The sequence below is a fragment of the Primulina eburnea genome, chromosome 11 (assembly GCF_022965805.1).
Source record: "Primulina eburnea isolate SZY01 chromosome 11, ASM2296580v1, whole genome shotgun sequence".
Classification (NCBI taxonomy): domain Eukaryota; kingdom Viridiplantae; phylum Streptophyta; class Magnoliopsida; order Lamiales; family Gesneriaceae; genus Primulina; species Primulina eburnea.
The window spans coordinates 6,617,843-6,635,080 of NC_133111.1; the positions used below are offsets into that span (position 1 = coordinate 6,617,843).

Genomic DNA, 17,238 nt, shown 5'->3' on the forward strand with positions numbered 1-17,238 from the left:
TGATTAGACCAATCGATTGAGGCGACTCGGCAGCATGCTTTGCAAAGGCAGGGGCAGACTTGAAAATTAATCATAAGATATTTAGAAAACCAAAATTTATATTTTAAAGAAATTCAATATAAATTTTGAATTTTTGAAAATTTATGAGCCCCGACTATTCTACTCATCATCTATTGAATCTGCCTCTCCTCAAGAATGCTTGCCTGACAAAATAATCACAACGCAAAAACATGTAACAAAAGTATAAATAAATGAAGCATACCAAGCAAGAAAACGAAATGAGGAGAATCTGAAAGACAGAATAAAAGTAAGAACCGGATTTTAAGACAACAAAGTCTCAGCAAAGTGCACCTATAATGTAAATGAACATTAAATTGCTTTTGACTGCAGATAAACAGAGCATACTCCTAAATCCTTTTGCTAGTGAGAAGGGTTCCCACATGTTCGCCGATATATGAACCACGAGAAAAGTAAACATACTCATTCAGCTGTCTAGACTCTAGAATGCCGTTCCACTCGTTCAAACACATATTTGTTGCTGTACGATCAGAAAGATTTCCGATCATGGAATGATTGTTTTGTTTTCTAAATCCATTTGAGCGGCATAAGTTTCTGGAAACTCAATCTCAGGTATGGAAGTTGGTTCTGCTGCAATGTGCACCTCGTTCTCTTTCATATTTTCCTGTTCAGCCTAGAGCAGGTTATGTAATCAAAGAAAGACGCGAGAAATCACCACTTGTATTGTGTTAAACAAAGATATTTGCATAAGTTAAGGTTTCTTCTTACCTTTAAAAGCTCCGTCATCTTCCCGGTTTCGTAATCGAAAAAAGGTTTTGCACCAGACACAGTTTGTAAGGACTCAGATGAAAAGGGATCAATGGTATTTCCCAAGTCTTGTTTTGAAATGCCATCTAAATCCTCTGATAAGCAATTTGATGTTTCCTTACTGTTCTCTGTCTGAGTATCCGATGTTTGCGAAGAGCCTGATGTATCGGTATCTATTGATTTCATTGGTTGGTCACCTTTTTCTAGTCCGCTGTCATAGATGCTGGGGGCACCTTCTTTAACAGAACTGGTGTTAATCTGCTCGCTAACTATGGACACTTGGTGGCCGTGATGAGGCGGTGTGGCCATGAACATCTGGCTAACTGGTATAGATCGGTCCGGTGGTAACATGGCTAAAGGTTCGACCATATGCACATCATTGTCTCCAAATTCCAACACGTGACCAGATTGGGGTGTGTTTAAAGGTATTTGATCGGAAGGTGATATCTCATTCGAAAAATCGCCAGGTTGAAGTAAAATAGGAACCACAGTGCCTTTCACATCGACTGGAGGAACACGAGGAGCAATTTTTGGCGATGAATATTTGTGTTTTAGAGGAACTATTGCACCTGGTTGAATAGGAAGTTTCTCGCACCGTGACCAACCTCGTTTTTCAGTGGGCATGCGGACTTCATTTCTCCTGATCATTTTCATATGCGGGGCCACATCGTTAGCTGCTGTGACTGGAATAAAATGTCCAGGTTTGAAAACAACACCCCTTAAATTTGTATCTGAGTTACCAATTCGAACAGTAAGCAAATAACCAGCATCAAATGTAGCCTCAACAACGCCACTCACTGGCTGGCCAACCATTATATCAACTCCATTGGTTTGATCAGCTCTCTGAGAAAGGTATTCTTTCGTTCCTACAAAACCAGGTGGTGTGTGAGCAGCTTTAGCATGCTTTGAACTGGGATCTTTACGTGGACGACCACGTTTCCGCTTGGCAGGAAGGACTGAAGGGCCAGCAGAGCTCTCCCCTTGATTAAGTTGATTCATTTTGGGAAATAGCTGCAAAGTTTATTTATTTCCTAGTCAATTCAAATAAAGAAAACTCTTTAAGTAATAGCTAGCGGTCAGGCCTCAAACGTAAAGAGACACTTCATTGTAGGTAAGAAAATAACAATTCGTGCATTCTTTCATGATTAATGATGATAACAAGCAACAAACATAACTTAAATAACCAAAGGATATATTAATATGGAACCGTGTCTAGGCACTTTGTTACCATGAAATTTATCACTTAATTAATTCTTGTGCTACTTCTTCAAGGCAAGAAATTCATATGCTCAACTTAAAGACTGAACGTTATGTTAAACAAGGTTATCATCTCAATCTTTCTTCCTTAATATGGTGCTCCTAGAAACTTATTTTAGGTATATTCTCTCTTGGCATTAATTTCGTCTAGATTTTTTTCCTCTATTATAGAAGGTCCTAGAAATTCTCATATTCATCGACATACTTTCCACTTTCAGCCGTGATGGAGAGAATAAAAATACTCACACAATTTGGACCCTTCAGCAGATTTATACGGCAGAAAAACTGATACCAAACAATGAGTACAACAAGACTGCAGATACCAAACACACAAATCCCAATATCAGCTCGGTGGAAGTGTTGGTAATCAAGAGTTAGTCCTACCAGCCACTGCAATTCCATGCACTCACGTGAACAACTTTTTTTAATCATCTTTTATATAACATCATGTTTGAATATATAAAGTAACCATACATACCATCTAAACAAAAAAATATACTCATTCTCGACTTCACTATGAATTTGGCGGTTGACATTTCAGACTCTGGTCTTGGAGAAAACATTGAGATCAATAAGTTCATTACTAAACAAATAGCTGCAAATAATAGAGCCAACAAAAGGATTAAAAAAACTATAGTTTTGTGAGTTTATGAATAAGCGCTTTAAAACAAGTGTTGCTACCAGCACAGGAAAAAAATGAATCATGAAACTTTACACTTAAGTATGTTATAACATGGGGTGGCAAGAATTGCAGCCCAGTAAGGAATTGGGTCATTCAGGTAGCTTATTTTATTCAAAAGTTTGAACAGCCAAGAGGTTTTGGATTTATATTTATAAGTCTTGGCTTGGGTTTAGAAATTACAACCCCTCAGAAATTCATTATCCAAGATGCATCTATATTTGATATGGATCAATTCGAATACAGTGCTTGAGAAGGACTTTCTTTCACTCTTTCTTATGAGAAAGATTATAAATTTAAGCCTCTTCCCTAATTTCTTAATGGAACAAATTCCCAGATATTTTCCTAAATTTCTCTCCATGATTTTTTCGAGAATCACCAAAGGAAATGTATAAACCTGAGTGTAAGAAATGTAGATAGCTCCTGTAATCTGCAATAGCGAGAAATACTCAAGTTTTAAAGGGATCGTTAACGAGCTTATTCAGACGTGGTGTATGATGCTAATAAATATATTAACCTACTATTCCTTAAATTCTAACATGAGGGATTGAACAATTTAGTGTTATGTTTTATTCATCACGTAGTTATTTTCATTTGAACACTTAATAATATAGCTTAATAAATCAACTAAGTCTACATGATTAAAGATTATTTATTTCCAAAAAAACAACATTGAACAAGCTCTGAAAAATCCAGCTATGTGCCAGCACTGAGTGCCATTCATGTCATCGTCCAACCACTGACTCACTTTTAACAAGATTAAGAAACAGATAAAATAAGGGGGCAATGGGGCATGCAATATGAAGACAATGATATGGAAGAAGACCAATAACACCAATTAAAATCCTCCTTTCCAAAGGCTGGTTGAGAGCATCACACCATCAGGCATCAACATTATTTGATAATCTATCATAAGGTGGAGAAAGATTATAGATATAAGCATCTCTCCAAAGTATACAATTATACATACTACAATGTTTAAACTTCAAAATTGTAAAACATTGATGTAAACGACCTCTCCCATTCCTCAAAATATGGCAGATTTTCAAAGTCATTGCTAACTGTTTCTAGTAATGAAATAGAACAGTTTACATACCTTATAAATAAACAAATCGAGTAACTGAAGGCAAACCAGCACATTAAATAAATACGGAAGAGTATACCTTGACGAGCGTCTACAAATATTTCTTCGAGAGAATAGGAAGTAAAATCAAAGAAACTAACAGAAGAAATTTGGGGATCTGAAACAAGGATTATGAAAATATTGCCATGAATAGAATGACAAAATCACAGTGAGGGCACAGTGGCACACACATTTATAACTTGAAGAGACAGACTTTTGAATTAAATTTTTCACCAGCTCGAGCGATAAAAGATGCTTTTGACACTAGAAAACAACTACTATTATGAGTAGGTCAAAAGAAAAATTAATGTGATGACGTCTCAAATAACAGATGTTGAGTGCCATATCAAATTTTTAGCCACATAGTATTTCACCGTCCTTGAAAAAATAACAGATGCTCAATGTTGTGTTTTTATTTATTTTATTATCAATTTATTTTGTTAGTGCATGCTAAATACACAAAAAGTTTGTCATTGAATTATTTTTGAAGCAAGTCAATTAGCTTTGAGAAACATAAAGAAAATGATAAGAAAAAACAAAAATTAGTACAGAAAAATAAGACAATAAAAAGTCTTCCTTAACAAGAAAACAGAAACTCAACGGACACATTCGTTAATACCAAACTTAAGCCATTATGCATATTTCCATGAAACACTTACGAAAATCCATATTATATTTAATAAAATCTCGATTAGATTTTGGGAATCTCGCAATGGATTTGAGATAATTCATCCACTGGACATAGAAAGCTTGTGACAAGTAACAAAAAAATGAGGTGGTTTATTAAAACTTGTTATTGATATTGCAAATTTCATTTTTGAACAATATTGCACTTTCATTTTAACTTATAAACATTGATATTTAATAGAATATGATTGTGAGTAACAGGACGACGATCGAAGGGTAGTAGCAAAGCATATAGATTAGCTTCCAGAATTCTGAAACATTAGAAGGGAAAGGACTCGATGTAAACAATTTATCCAATCGGATCGAGTCATTGACACATGCCGGGAAATTCAGCCTGTTTCCAACATTTTCACTCGTGCATTTCAAAATAAATATCAATTAATTAGCCAAATGGCAAAGCAAATGATATTCCAAGCTTAGATCCCAAGTTCGAGTTGCACCAAGACCAGGTGCACATGCGGCTGAACAATTAAACTAGAATATGCCAAGCAATTGTGCTTTTTCACCTGATTTAATATCATTTTACTATATGACAATACCATGTAAGAGACTGTAAGTTATATCAAATTGTGTAATCAAACTTAACCTTCGTTAATTAGAAAATGTCAATGGATATGAAGCAGCGATTTGCGAATTCACGATTCACAATTAAACTAATATCCACATTGCATTAGTATCTGCACCTCATTGCAATAAATAAAACTGATAAAGAATTAGAAAGAAATAATCAAACGAATCAGACACCAAAAAAAGTAACATGACTCTAAATTACACGTCAACTCTATAATAGTTATAAGCATCAAAATCCACTCTTTCCATTTTACGATTAGCCATCTTCACACAAAAGCATACCAGAAAAAATCTCACAAAACCATGCAACAACTAAAATCAATAAGAAACAAAAAATTAAATCAACTAAACTAAACCAGCAACGTCGACCACATCTGATATAATTTTCACAGAACAGAAAAATTATCACCCGTGTAAAACAACGAAATTTCATACAACTGATAAAATATTGTTGTGCAAAAAAAAAATTTAAAAAGAAACCAATTTTGAACAAAATAAATTATGCAGGCTGGTGAAATGGCAGTACCTCTGAGAAGCATTTGGAATTATTTCTTCTGAGTGAAAAATCTGAAATCCAGACTGAAATTCTGCCCGTTAAACCCTAGCGAGGGATTGAATTCAAAGTTTTGGGGGCTTAGAGAGTATTAATTATAATTTGGCAGAAGATTATTTTTTTATTACGAGCGTAATGAACAAAGCTTTTTTTGGAGCTCGGCTTATTAAAATGACCTGACTGTGACAGAAGTAAAGCACAGACGAATTGTAATGTGAAACGTGTCTTCAATGAGCCGGGTTTATTTTTCATCTGGCCCAACTATATAGAAAATGGGCTTTGTAACAGATTAGCCGAATGGAAAATATTTCGGTAGCCCAGCCCAGTATAAATTTAACAAAACAATAAATGAATTGTAATTTTAATTTTGGAGAAGTAAAAATATATATTCCTAAATATTTAAACTAAGTTTATTTATTTTTTCTATGAAGTTTGAGTTATTTGTTTTTAAATTTTGTTGCAATTAAATTAAATTACCGATTAAAGAAGTTGTACTTTGATTAATTAATTTTATTGAATAAATGAACTACTTTTTATTGCTCGGAATTTTATTTTTTTTTTAGTTTTGTTGGAATGAAATGATTTTTTTGCTGGTTCGCCATTGTCGAAATGTGGAATTTGAGATGTTGTAAAGTTTAAAATATTGTAGATATAGGAGTGGTCTCATGTGTGACCGTCTCACAGATCTTAATCTGTGATACGGGTCAACCCTACTGATATTCACAATAAAAAGTAATACTCTTAGCATAAAAGTAATACTTTTTCAAGGATGACTCAAATAAGATATCTATCTCACAAATACAACCGGTGAGACCGCTCACACAAGTTTTTGCCTATATACAGTGTCACTATCAGTTATAGTTTTTGATAAATTATGTCTATTATATATATATATATAAACAAGATTTCATTACTAACCTTCGGAATCAAATAACTTTACATAAATGAAAGATACAAATCAAAAAGGATTTCAGATTTCTGGGTAATGGTTAAATGGATTTGGATTTGGATCTGGGAATGAGTAGTTTAGAGAGAGAGAGAGAGTGGTAAAAATTTTCAGTAGAGAGAGAGAGAGTGAGTGGTAAAAAATTTCGGTGTCTTCACACTGAGGTATTATCCCCTTTTTATATACTTTTTTGGGGGTATTTTCGGATTTTTTTTAAACATTTAAAAATGTACATATCAATACAAATACGAATACAATGTCATACAATCTAATACAAACATTTATACACCACTATTTCCAAATATTGGTCCTTGGTCATCTGGTCCAAGGAGGCCATCTTCTTCCAGGTTAAGCGAATCATCAGAGGATTCTGCTTGAAGGTCCTGGTAAAAATTTCATTAGTATAGCTTGCATTTCTTCAGGAGTTTTGGTAGCTGCAAGCATTGCCGTCATTTGGGATTTTTGTGTCAGGAATTCTGTCTGTTGTCTTAGTGGAATCCTGTAAAGCGGTTTTTGAGTTGGACTCTTGTATTTTTATTATCGGTGATCCAAGCTTGGACATTGGTAGTTGTAAGGCTTGGAGGAATTTTAAATTTATCTCACCATTTGAGTCTAAATCTTCTCTTAATTTATAAAAAATTTTCGTCTGAAAATTCAACAGTCCAGGAAAGGGAACCAAAGGAAGATAAAATTTCATGCAAAAAAGGGCAAGTGGATGGAATCGTTTTTCTTCTGCTATTGGGGCATATTGGGTTCTAAAAAGATTAAAGGAATTTTGGACAGGGTGTTTGAGGATCTCATAGGTTGGGAATTTTTGGGATTGTAAATCTTAGTATCAAAATAGAATAACCAGGTGTGCTTGTGTTTCTGGTTTTGAATTAACAAGGAATTGTACCAGGCCTGTTGATAGTCCTAGTAATTAAAAGGTATTTCAAAAATTATGCTTCTTTATATTTTTCTGGAAATAGTATAGGTTTTGAAAAATCATAACCCCAGTCAATTGGAGCAATGACTTTTAGGATTTGCAGGTAGAATAAGCAGGATCATCATGGCTTTGGTCTAAGAAGAAGTTTTTGAACAATGCGGAGTCAGTAGTTTCCAGAATTGCTTGGTAGAAATAAGGGGTTTTATTTCGTTCCAAGGTTTATAATATTGTCCTTTTCCAAAGTATTTTTGAAGTGTTTTAAAGGGATCTTTTCATGAAATCCTAGTTCAACATGTATTATATTTTGCCAATTATATTTTTCAAAGTAATCCGAAAGAGGGTTTAATGGTGGTTGTGTGAGAACAAGCTGGGAATTTGTAGTGTGATAAGAGGTTTTTGAGGAATTATCGGAAAACGAAACAGTTTGGAAGGAACCTTTGGTAAGAGTTTCTTTATAGGGTTTCTTGTCGGAGCTTTCACTTACCTGGGTTTTGGCAAAGGCATTTTTTATTTCAGGTGTTTGGAGAAAGGATTCAAGGATTTTAAGTCTTTTCTCCAAATCATCACTTACATGTGGTTTTGATTGTGCAGTATCTTTAAGTTCCTCTTCTTCTTTTTTTGTAACGATGTCATACCAGGTTTTGGTTTTTGCTAGTTCGGCAGGAGTTTGAACAGGCTTTTTATCTTTTTTGGGTGGCATTTCTGTTTTGGAGAAATTCTTTCGTGAGGAAATCAGGTAAAGAATTTGTATCTCCTTTTATGAATTCGATTTCGAAATCAAATATACTAAGAATAGCTTGTCATCTTGCAAAAATTTGTTTTGAGGCAAGATTTTAGACATCTTTTTGTAAAATTTCTTTTGCACTCTTACAATCTATTATTAGTAAAAAAAAATTTGTTTAAAAGGTCACTCTGGAATTTTTGGATGCATAAAACAATACTCAAATTTCTTTCTTTATAGATGAATAATTTTTCTGGGTATCACTCCAATGGACAGATGTGTACTGTACTATCACTCTTTGTTTTCTTGTTTTTGTTTTAATATTCCTCCATATCCTAAATCTGACACATCTGTTTCTACGATTTTTTGTAGGTTGGGATCTGTGATATAAAGATATGAGATTTCTAACACTTGCTTCTTGATGTTTTTTACAATTTCTGTGTATTTTTCTGTCCATGGTTTTGGGTTTTTTCGGAGTCTATCATGTAGGAATTTTGTTATTATATTGATATTTGGACAAAAATCTAGAATATAATTTAGATTTCCTAAGAATCTTTGTAGTTGGATTTTATTTTGTCTGGAAATTTATTTGTGAATTCTAAAGATCTCTCAATGGGAGTTATGGTACCACGAGATATGTAATGACCTAAAAATCTTATCCTAGTTTGAAAACAACTTATTTTTTATTTTGATACAACTAGACCATTTTGTTTTGTGATATAAAGAAATGTTTTTAGATGTTTAAAATGATCATCGACATTATTAGAGAATATTAATACATCATCAATATAAACAATGCAGAATTTTGAATAATCATTATATATTTCATTCATAATACTTTGGAATTCAGAAGGGGCATTTTTAAGTTTAAAAGGCATTACATTCCATTCATATTGTCCAAAGGGGGACAGTAAAACAGTTTTATATTTATCCTTTTGAGAAATTTGTATTTGCCAAAATCCAGATTTCATATCAAATTTAGAAAACATATAAGCATTGTGGAGTTTTTGTAATAAGTTTTTTTTATTTGGTAATGGATATCTGATCCATTTTAATGTTTTATTTAATTGTTTGTAATTAATTACTAATCTGCGCGTTCCTTTTTCAATTTCTGAATTTTTATTAACATAAAAGACAGCACAACTCCAAGGAGGTCTAGATTTAGAAATTAACTTTTTTTTTTCTAAATCTTGAATTTCTTTTTTACAATGTTCTTCTAATTCAAAATTCATTTGGATTGGTCTAGCCTTAGTTGGTATTTGCCTATCATTGAAATCTTCTTCATAAGGAAGATCAACAATATGTTGTTTTCTATTCCAAAATGTATTGAGAATTTCTGAACAAACTTCTGTTTCTAATATTTTTTTGACTTTTTGAATTTTATTTTGAATTTCTTTTGTTTCTAGTTGGTTGTATATTCTTTTTAAAGAAACATTTTTTTAAGATTTTTTAATTGAAAGTCTTCCCTTGGATTATTGTATTAATATTATTTCATAAATTGAACATGTTTTTATTAAGTTAAGGTTTCTAGTTCGGGGTTTTTCTAAAAGTTCAAATTTTAATTTTTTATGATTGAATTTAAAAGAAATATAGTCATTGTTTACTTTATACGGAGTAATTAAACTTATAAAAGGAGTTCCTAATATTACAGTGTGATGAATATCATTTACCAAAACAAAAGTGGTTTTTATGAAAATACTATTATTTATTATAGATGCGTCTGTTTTTGTATTTACATTTAATCTTGAATTATTTGCAGCTGAAAGTTTTTCTTGTGTTTTTTGTTGGAATTCAGTAGGTACTATTCCTGATTTGATACAGTTTAAGTCTGCACCAGTATCAATAAGGCTGTTGTATCCATTTTGAAATTTTCTGAAAACGTTAGATTTATTTTTAATATGTATTTTCTAGAAGTTATTTCTCTTAAAACGAAAAGAAAATCTTCAGGAATTTTTTCAAGATTTTTAACTTTTTGGGTTTCATCGTTTTCTGTTTCTGAAGAATTTTCAATGTTTATATTTTGTAGAATTAATTTTATTGCTTCAGAATTTTGAATATGTTTTTCTCTAATTCTCTTATTTCTAATTTTATTTCTTTTATATCTTTTTGTAAGTCTTGGATTGTGATCCTTTTTTCTTTTTTCTTTTTCTAATATTTCAGTTAAGTCGTAAGTATGTTTTGAAGTCCTTGGAAACTTTTTATTTTCTTCTTTGTCATTTAGAGATTTTAGAATTTTTTCTAGATATTCTTTTTGGATTGTTGGGTCATTAATATTTTTCAATATATCTAAGAGAAGTGATTGATCTTTGGTGAGCATATTAATTTGTTTTTCAGATTCACTACCGGTTATGATTTGTTCATCTACTCATGATTCATCAATCTTGGTAGAGTTTTCAGTTTATGAATTTTTTTCAGAAGAATCAATCAAGAGATTAGAAATTTTATTTAATATTTCTTTTTCTAGTTCTAATCATTTAATTTTCCTATTTAACCTACAATAATTTGCTGTATGACCTTTTTTATGGCATCTATAACATTCAATATCTTTGAAGGATTTTTTGAATTCTTGCTGTTATTTTTTAAATTTCCTAAATGGTTTTCTTTTTGGTTTTTGTAAAATTCTTCTTTTGGGTTAAAATTGTCTTTTTGATTTCTTCTAAAGTTTTTCTTATAGGGTTTTTTATATATTTTTTGACAATTTTCTGAGCATTTTGATGAGGATGGTTTATTAGTATTTATATCAAATTGATTACAAAAAGTTCCCAATTCTTATTTTGTTTTTTCATTTCTCATTTTAGGTGTTTTTGTAACTTTAAATCTTGGCATATTTTTAACCCTTCTTTTGGGTTAGACTAATTAATTGACCATAAATGTATTCATTATAGGCTATATTTGTTTACCGCTGTTTTCTCTAATTTTATTTCGTACTTTATCTCTTAGAGGAGTTGGTAATCCTGCAAAGAATTTTTCTTTCCAAAAGTTTGATTAGAATCTTCTCTAAACATTATTCTAGTTAAAAAATTATTTTATACCATTGAAAATTACTTAATTTTTTACATTTTAGATTTGATAGGAGTTCTGCATTTTTATCTTTAGATGTGAAGGATCTCCAATAAAATGTAAAGAAATTATTAATATTAAAGTTGCTACCGCATCTTGTTGTGGATTACTATTTTCATCTAGAATTGGTATTCCTTCTTCATATGTTTTTATAGAGTTTAAAATATCTTCTTGTTGTTGATTTGTGAGATAGTAATCCCACCAAACTTTTATTTGACCTGAGAATCTGCTATGAGAAGTTCAACAATAGTTTATCAGTCCCCACTTTGGGTTTTATAGGCATTTGCAGTCATAGTCATTTGTTGTAATAAATTCAAGATGTTATATTCTGTCATTCCATCTATGTTCCAATGTAGACTGAAGATGTCTTAAAACTTGGTTGGGTTAATGGTTTTAATACTCCTAAATTAGGAGCAGGAATAATTTGTAGGGATTTGTCCCAGATTATTTGTTGATATTTGTAGAATTTTGGAATGTTCTATGGTTCACACAATATCAGAATCTTGACTTAAAGTATTTATTCTAGGGATGGATGAAGGTGTATCCGGAACAGTCCGATTCATTGTTTCATTAGAAATACTAGTTGTTGCCATTATTCTATTTAATTGATCTTGAAAGATTTTTTTATAAATTGAGACTTATTATCTTGAATATTTTTACACTAGGTTTAGATATTTGGTAAGGTTTAAAACCGGGATTTTTAAGTTTAGTATCATTATTTTCAAGGTTTATTATTGGTTGTTTTTGTAAATGTTTTTTTAATTTATCTAATTGTTTTCCTATGGTATTTAAATTCACATTTGTGAAATTATTTTGTGTTATAATATTTTTTATGTTGATCTTATCATTTTCTCCTGAATTTTTTTTATTGGAATAACTTATATTTGATGATTTTCCATATTTATTTTTATTCTTGTAACGGAGGATGATTAGATTGGATTATCCTATTATCAGTAATTGTTTGTCATTCTTGTGTTTATTTTTTATTGTAACAGGATTTACACTTTTAGAAAATGGATATTCCAATGAATTTTGAGAAGCATATATTTCAAACCAGTCAAAAAATAGAATATGTATTTTATTTGTATCTACAAATTCATAGAATTTTTCTTGAATAGATTTTCTAAAATCTATAAAGTGTTGGAAAAAACCATAATCTTTTTTCCAAGTTATGTTTGGCATACAAATCATCATGCAAATTTTTTTATTTATTTGAAAGTCTTTTTCTATAACATTTAATTAATTAGTAATATTTTCTGTGATTGCAGAAAATGTTAGATTTGTTGGTTCTTGATATGATTCTGGAGTATGAAATTGTTTTTGAGAGCTTTCTTCTTTTATTTTTGTATAGATTGGGTCTAGAAATTTCAGAGGCGTAGTCTACATTTCTTAAAACTAAATAGGTAAATCTAAGGTAGGAGCTATTGTGTTTTATAGGGAATGTTTTAACTGAAGGAATTTGTGATATTCTTCCTAAATTTATGTATCAGCAATAGAAGAAATCATATCTATTGCCACTACCAGATTTTCTATTAAATGAGAGTTTGACTTTTCCATTTGCATATTGAGTTATTTCTTTTAATTGGGTGTTTGTTTCTAGTGTCCTATAGGCTCTGGGTTAACACCCTTCTAAGATTCATTCTTCAGGTAGTGTTATATCTTTTCATTGAATTGGTTTTGGAATTATAGTATTGGATTTTTCTAAATCTGTTTGTAGTAAAAGGGTTTCACCTTTTTACTATGAAATTTTACTTTTGTAGCAAAGGCCGAATTCATAGCCTTGTAATGAATTCTAAAAATAACAGCAACCGGTATTGATCTTTTAAGCATATTATAATTATGAGTTTTTATTTGTAAAACAAAGGATTTTAAAATGTTTTTATCGTTTAAGGATACTGAGAAGTTTGGATAGCAATCAAAAGAGATTGGTCCAGTACACAGACTGGATTCAACATAACTTAATAATGAATTTTCGAAATTTGTGAATCTGGCATCTCTTAAAATAGTACGAATGGAAGTATTTAATCCCTCTTTAGTTAAGAGTTTTATTCCTACTTGAACCAATCTTATGTGAATGTATTTATAGTTTTTATCTCTATATTTTCGTAAAGAGTTTTGAGATAATAAATTGATTGTTTCAAAAGGCTTTGTAAGTTGTATATATCTTTCTTCTGTTTTAATTGTGAAATCAGATTTAAATATTGGAATCTGGAGTATTAGTTTAAATCTGATCCTTATTTATTATAAGAATTTCCCAGTTATCGATGGATTTATAAAAATCTTCTATAATTATTTATTCGGTGTTAATTATTTTATTATTGTCATAAGATGTAGCAGCAGAGTTTAGAGAAATAGATCTAGAGAAAATTGAATCCATAATTAAAAATTTTATTTTTGAAATTTATTTTCTCTCTACAATCCTAAGCAATTCTTAAGTGTTACGGCCTTGAAGGACTTACTACCCATACTTTCTTAGGCAAAAAACAGTCAAGAGAACCTAAATTTCTAAAAAAAAACAAATCTATAATCACATACCCCCTGGCTCTGATAGCATACAGGAACAGGAAATTAACACCAAAAAAATTATTCTAACAATAAAGCAACTTAAAACAACGATGATTCCTATAGAAGGAAAACCACGAATATAGAAATTTAAATGCAATAAAGTAAACTCAGATGGTTTCTCTATTGAGGAGATCCACAAATTGCAGAAAGTAAATTGCAGATATTAAAATTCTTTAAGACCAGGTTCCTCCCGTTTCTATATATAATAATATAATATATATATATATATATATATATATATATATATATATATATATATATATATAAGGAACTTTTATTTATTTGTATATATATAAATGAGATGAAACAATAATTGAAATACCAGAAGATGCACCGGCGGTATCAAATGGATCCAATGAATGTATTTAATTTATTGCATGTGGTAGCCAATGCATGTACCATATATCCTAAAATTCTTGGATGCTCTGTTTTATTTATTTAAATAATGTTTCTTTTACCACTATATAATAAATTATATATTAATTTGCAACTTAGGACTAGTTTCTACCAAATTCATTAATTAATTTTTAATTATCTCATAAATAATTTAATGAATGAATAAATTAATAAGAACTCCCAATATTATGGAAAATATTAAAAGAGTAGTTTAGTGAAACCATAAAATAATACATATTAGTAATCATGTACATAATTTATATAAATATAATTAAATTTTTTTAATAATATTTTTTGGTGCTAAGTATTTTTATTCAAAAAAAATTAAGATTGTAGTAAAATCGAGACGACTAGAGATAATTTTTTAATATATTTTTATAATTAATTATTTAATCATGATATTTTTTTGTTAATTTTAAATTTATATTGCTTTGTAATAATTTTTTTAATGTGATATAATCTTTTTTTTTTGGTTGCTATACTATGGACATTGGACGGTCATTCTTCTCATTTATTATAAAATTAAATAATAATATAATTTTTTTATTATCCGGATGTGGTATAGTCTTCTTTGGACGTTGTTTTCTCATTTTTTTAAAATAATTATTTGGAATTATCAGTTTTTTTTTTTTTTTTGACAAAAGGATTATTATATTTTTTGTAATTAGTAAATTATTCGTTTATTATTTCATAATATTTTTTAAATAGCCAAAATTAAGGATACATTATTTATTTATTTATTTCAGTTATTTTATAAATATATTTCTATTTCATTTCACATGTGTTTCCATGGACTGCATTTTCAAACTTTAAAATCCCTTACTAAAATCAAATCAAATTATGTGACTTGGATTGATTTTAAAATCATTCGAATCGTAAAAAATATTTTGGTTCAAGTTTTGAATTAAAATAAATCAAACAAACCCAACATTAATTTTTTAAATATATAATAATATTTTTAAATTTATTGTGAGTTTTCTTGGATATATGTATGTTTTATTTGATTTTTTGTTTGTATTCTATTATTAGTGACAATTATAACAATCCAGTTACACTGAAAATTTATTTATTGCAAATTTTAGTCCAAATAAACACAACCACCCTAAATGTTTAAGATTTTTTAAAGTCTTAAAATTTTGTAACATACATAAATATTTTAATATATAGTTTTTACTTATAATCATTTTAATTCACGATCAAATAAAATATTTATTTCACTTCTATGATGCTAATTTTCCAAATTGCGATATCATATGCATCAATTCACCGGGAAACTTAAAACTCAAATTAGTCATACAAACCAAACCAAAATTCACGAATTTAGGATGGATTGGCTGTAAAAGTTTCATGGTTTGGTTTGGTTTGGTTTGGATTGAAATTTTGTAGACGGATAAAATATGATTTGGTTCGAATTTTAATCTATAATCGAACTAAACTGTAGTTGAATAACTTACTAACTTTCTTTATTTAAATGTAACTTCTCGTAACCACACTTTTTCAATTTTTTGTTTCAAATTAAAATTCGAGAATATACATTGTCTTAGGGCACCCACAATAGTCGGTATTGAGGGTGTCATGTCATCCAAATATTTTTCACCACCAAATATTCACAATTTGTGTCCTCTTGATTTGTGTCCAAAGTAAATAACCGATTATAAATTTGTAACCGGTTATTCATATATATTTTTTTTCATTTTTTAAATATCTTTTAATTAAACTTTCTAATTTTAATAATCATTTTAATACTTTTTTAATATTCAAAAATATTTTTAATATTTTTTAAAATTGTAAGTTATTTTATTTAAATGAAAATAAACTATTAATTAAAGTGACAGTGAGACTCATAAATATTTAATTGGTGAGATATTTGATTGTGAAATGTGAGATATTTGAGTAGTGAAATATTTGAGTGATGATGTGGACTATAGGACCCACAAATATTTGGAGAAAATACATTTACTACTCTGGATGACCTTATTGTGTAGAGAAAATATCATATATATTTTTAAATATCAAGTAAAAGATTCTGTTTCTTCCAAATTTAGATCAATAAATTAAGGCAAAAATTTGTTTGAGATGGTCTCACAGGTCGTATTTTGTGAGACTGATATCTTATTTGACTAATCAATGAAAAAGTATTACTTTTTATTGTGAATATCCGTAAGGTTGACCCGTATAAAGATTCGTGATACCGTCTCACAAGATACCTACTCAATATTTTTTTATAAGTTCAAAAAATTCAATTAGTTTAATTTTCTATAATTGTGGTTTGATCTTATAATAATTGTGGTCACTTTGTAAATATATCTACGATTTTTTTTTTTTAAATAAATAATTGATCAAAAATTTAAAAACAAATTAGCAAATTTTCTCTATTATTATTATTATTATTATTACCTTATTAATGGTGCAGTACGACATCGTTCCTAAACAAACGCAATCCAAGGTTTAGATTGATTCCGATGCAGTAATGACTGGAACGTTGACCGTACAAATCGTCTCTCACGCAACGTATACTTCCCCCACCCCTCGATTCTCTTCCCCAGAGACATCTCCGGCCCCCCACCTCCAGTCTTGCGCTTCACACATGATTAAATGTGAAAGTGAAGCCAGACTGTAATGGCGGAGCCTAGACAGGGAAAACTATGAAGATCACCGTTGGAAGAGCAAATACCCAAGAAACCCATCTTCCGGGACAATCTGTAAGCCACCCGCCGCCGCCAGATGTTTCCCAGAAGTTTACTTTTACACGCAAGCAGCCTCGCCGGAAATCGAGGATTCCCGGCGTCGGCGTGTTGTTGAGGAGGGAGGTCGGGGTTTCGTCGGTCAAACGGAGTAGTCGCCCGGAGACTCCTTTGCTTAAATGGAAGGTTGATGAAGGGAATGAGAAGAGTGAGTCGGTGGAGAACGAGAAGTCGTCGCCTAAAGTTG

At 30.2% G+C, this 17,238-nt stretch overlaps 1 protein-coding gene and 1 long non-coding RNA gene across 8 annotated transcripts in view; both read right to left on the bottom strand.

Moving 5' to 3' along the window:
* Positions 1-17,238, bottom strand: part of LOC140805316 (uncharacterized) — an 85,636-nt gene that overhangs the window by 46,497 nt on the left and 21,901 nt on the right. The window lies entirely within an intron of this gene.
* On the bottom strand, positions 280-5,810 carry LOC140804975 (uncharacterized). Of its 7 annotated transcripts, none has more exons than XM_073161146.1 (5): positions 5,668-5,789; positions 2,561-2,626; positions 2,329-2,472; positions 787-1,836; positions 280-691 (listed from the first exon to the last, which is right to left on the bottom strand). In XM_073161146.1, the coding sequence occupies exons 2-5, from the start codon at positions 2,561-2,563 to the stop codon at positions 563-565; spliced, it is 1,326 nt and encodes a 441-aa protein (XP_073017247.1). In that variant the 5' UTR covers positions 2,564-2,626; positions 5,668-5,789; the 3' UTR covers positions 280-562. The 7 variants fall into 7 exon arrangements, with proteins under 7 accessions (XP_073017247.1, XP_073017248.1, XP_073017253.1 ...); XM_073161147.1 differs by having other exon boundaries at positions 280-682; positions 5,668-5,788; XM_073161152.1 differs by lacking the exon at positions 2,561-2,626 and having other exon boundaries at positions 2,329-2,395; positions 5,668-5,788.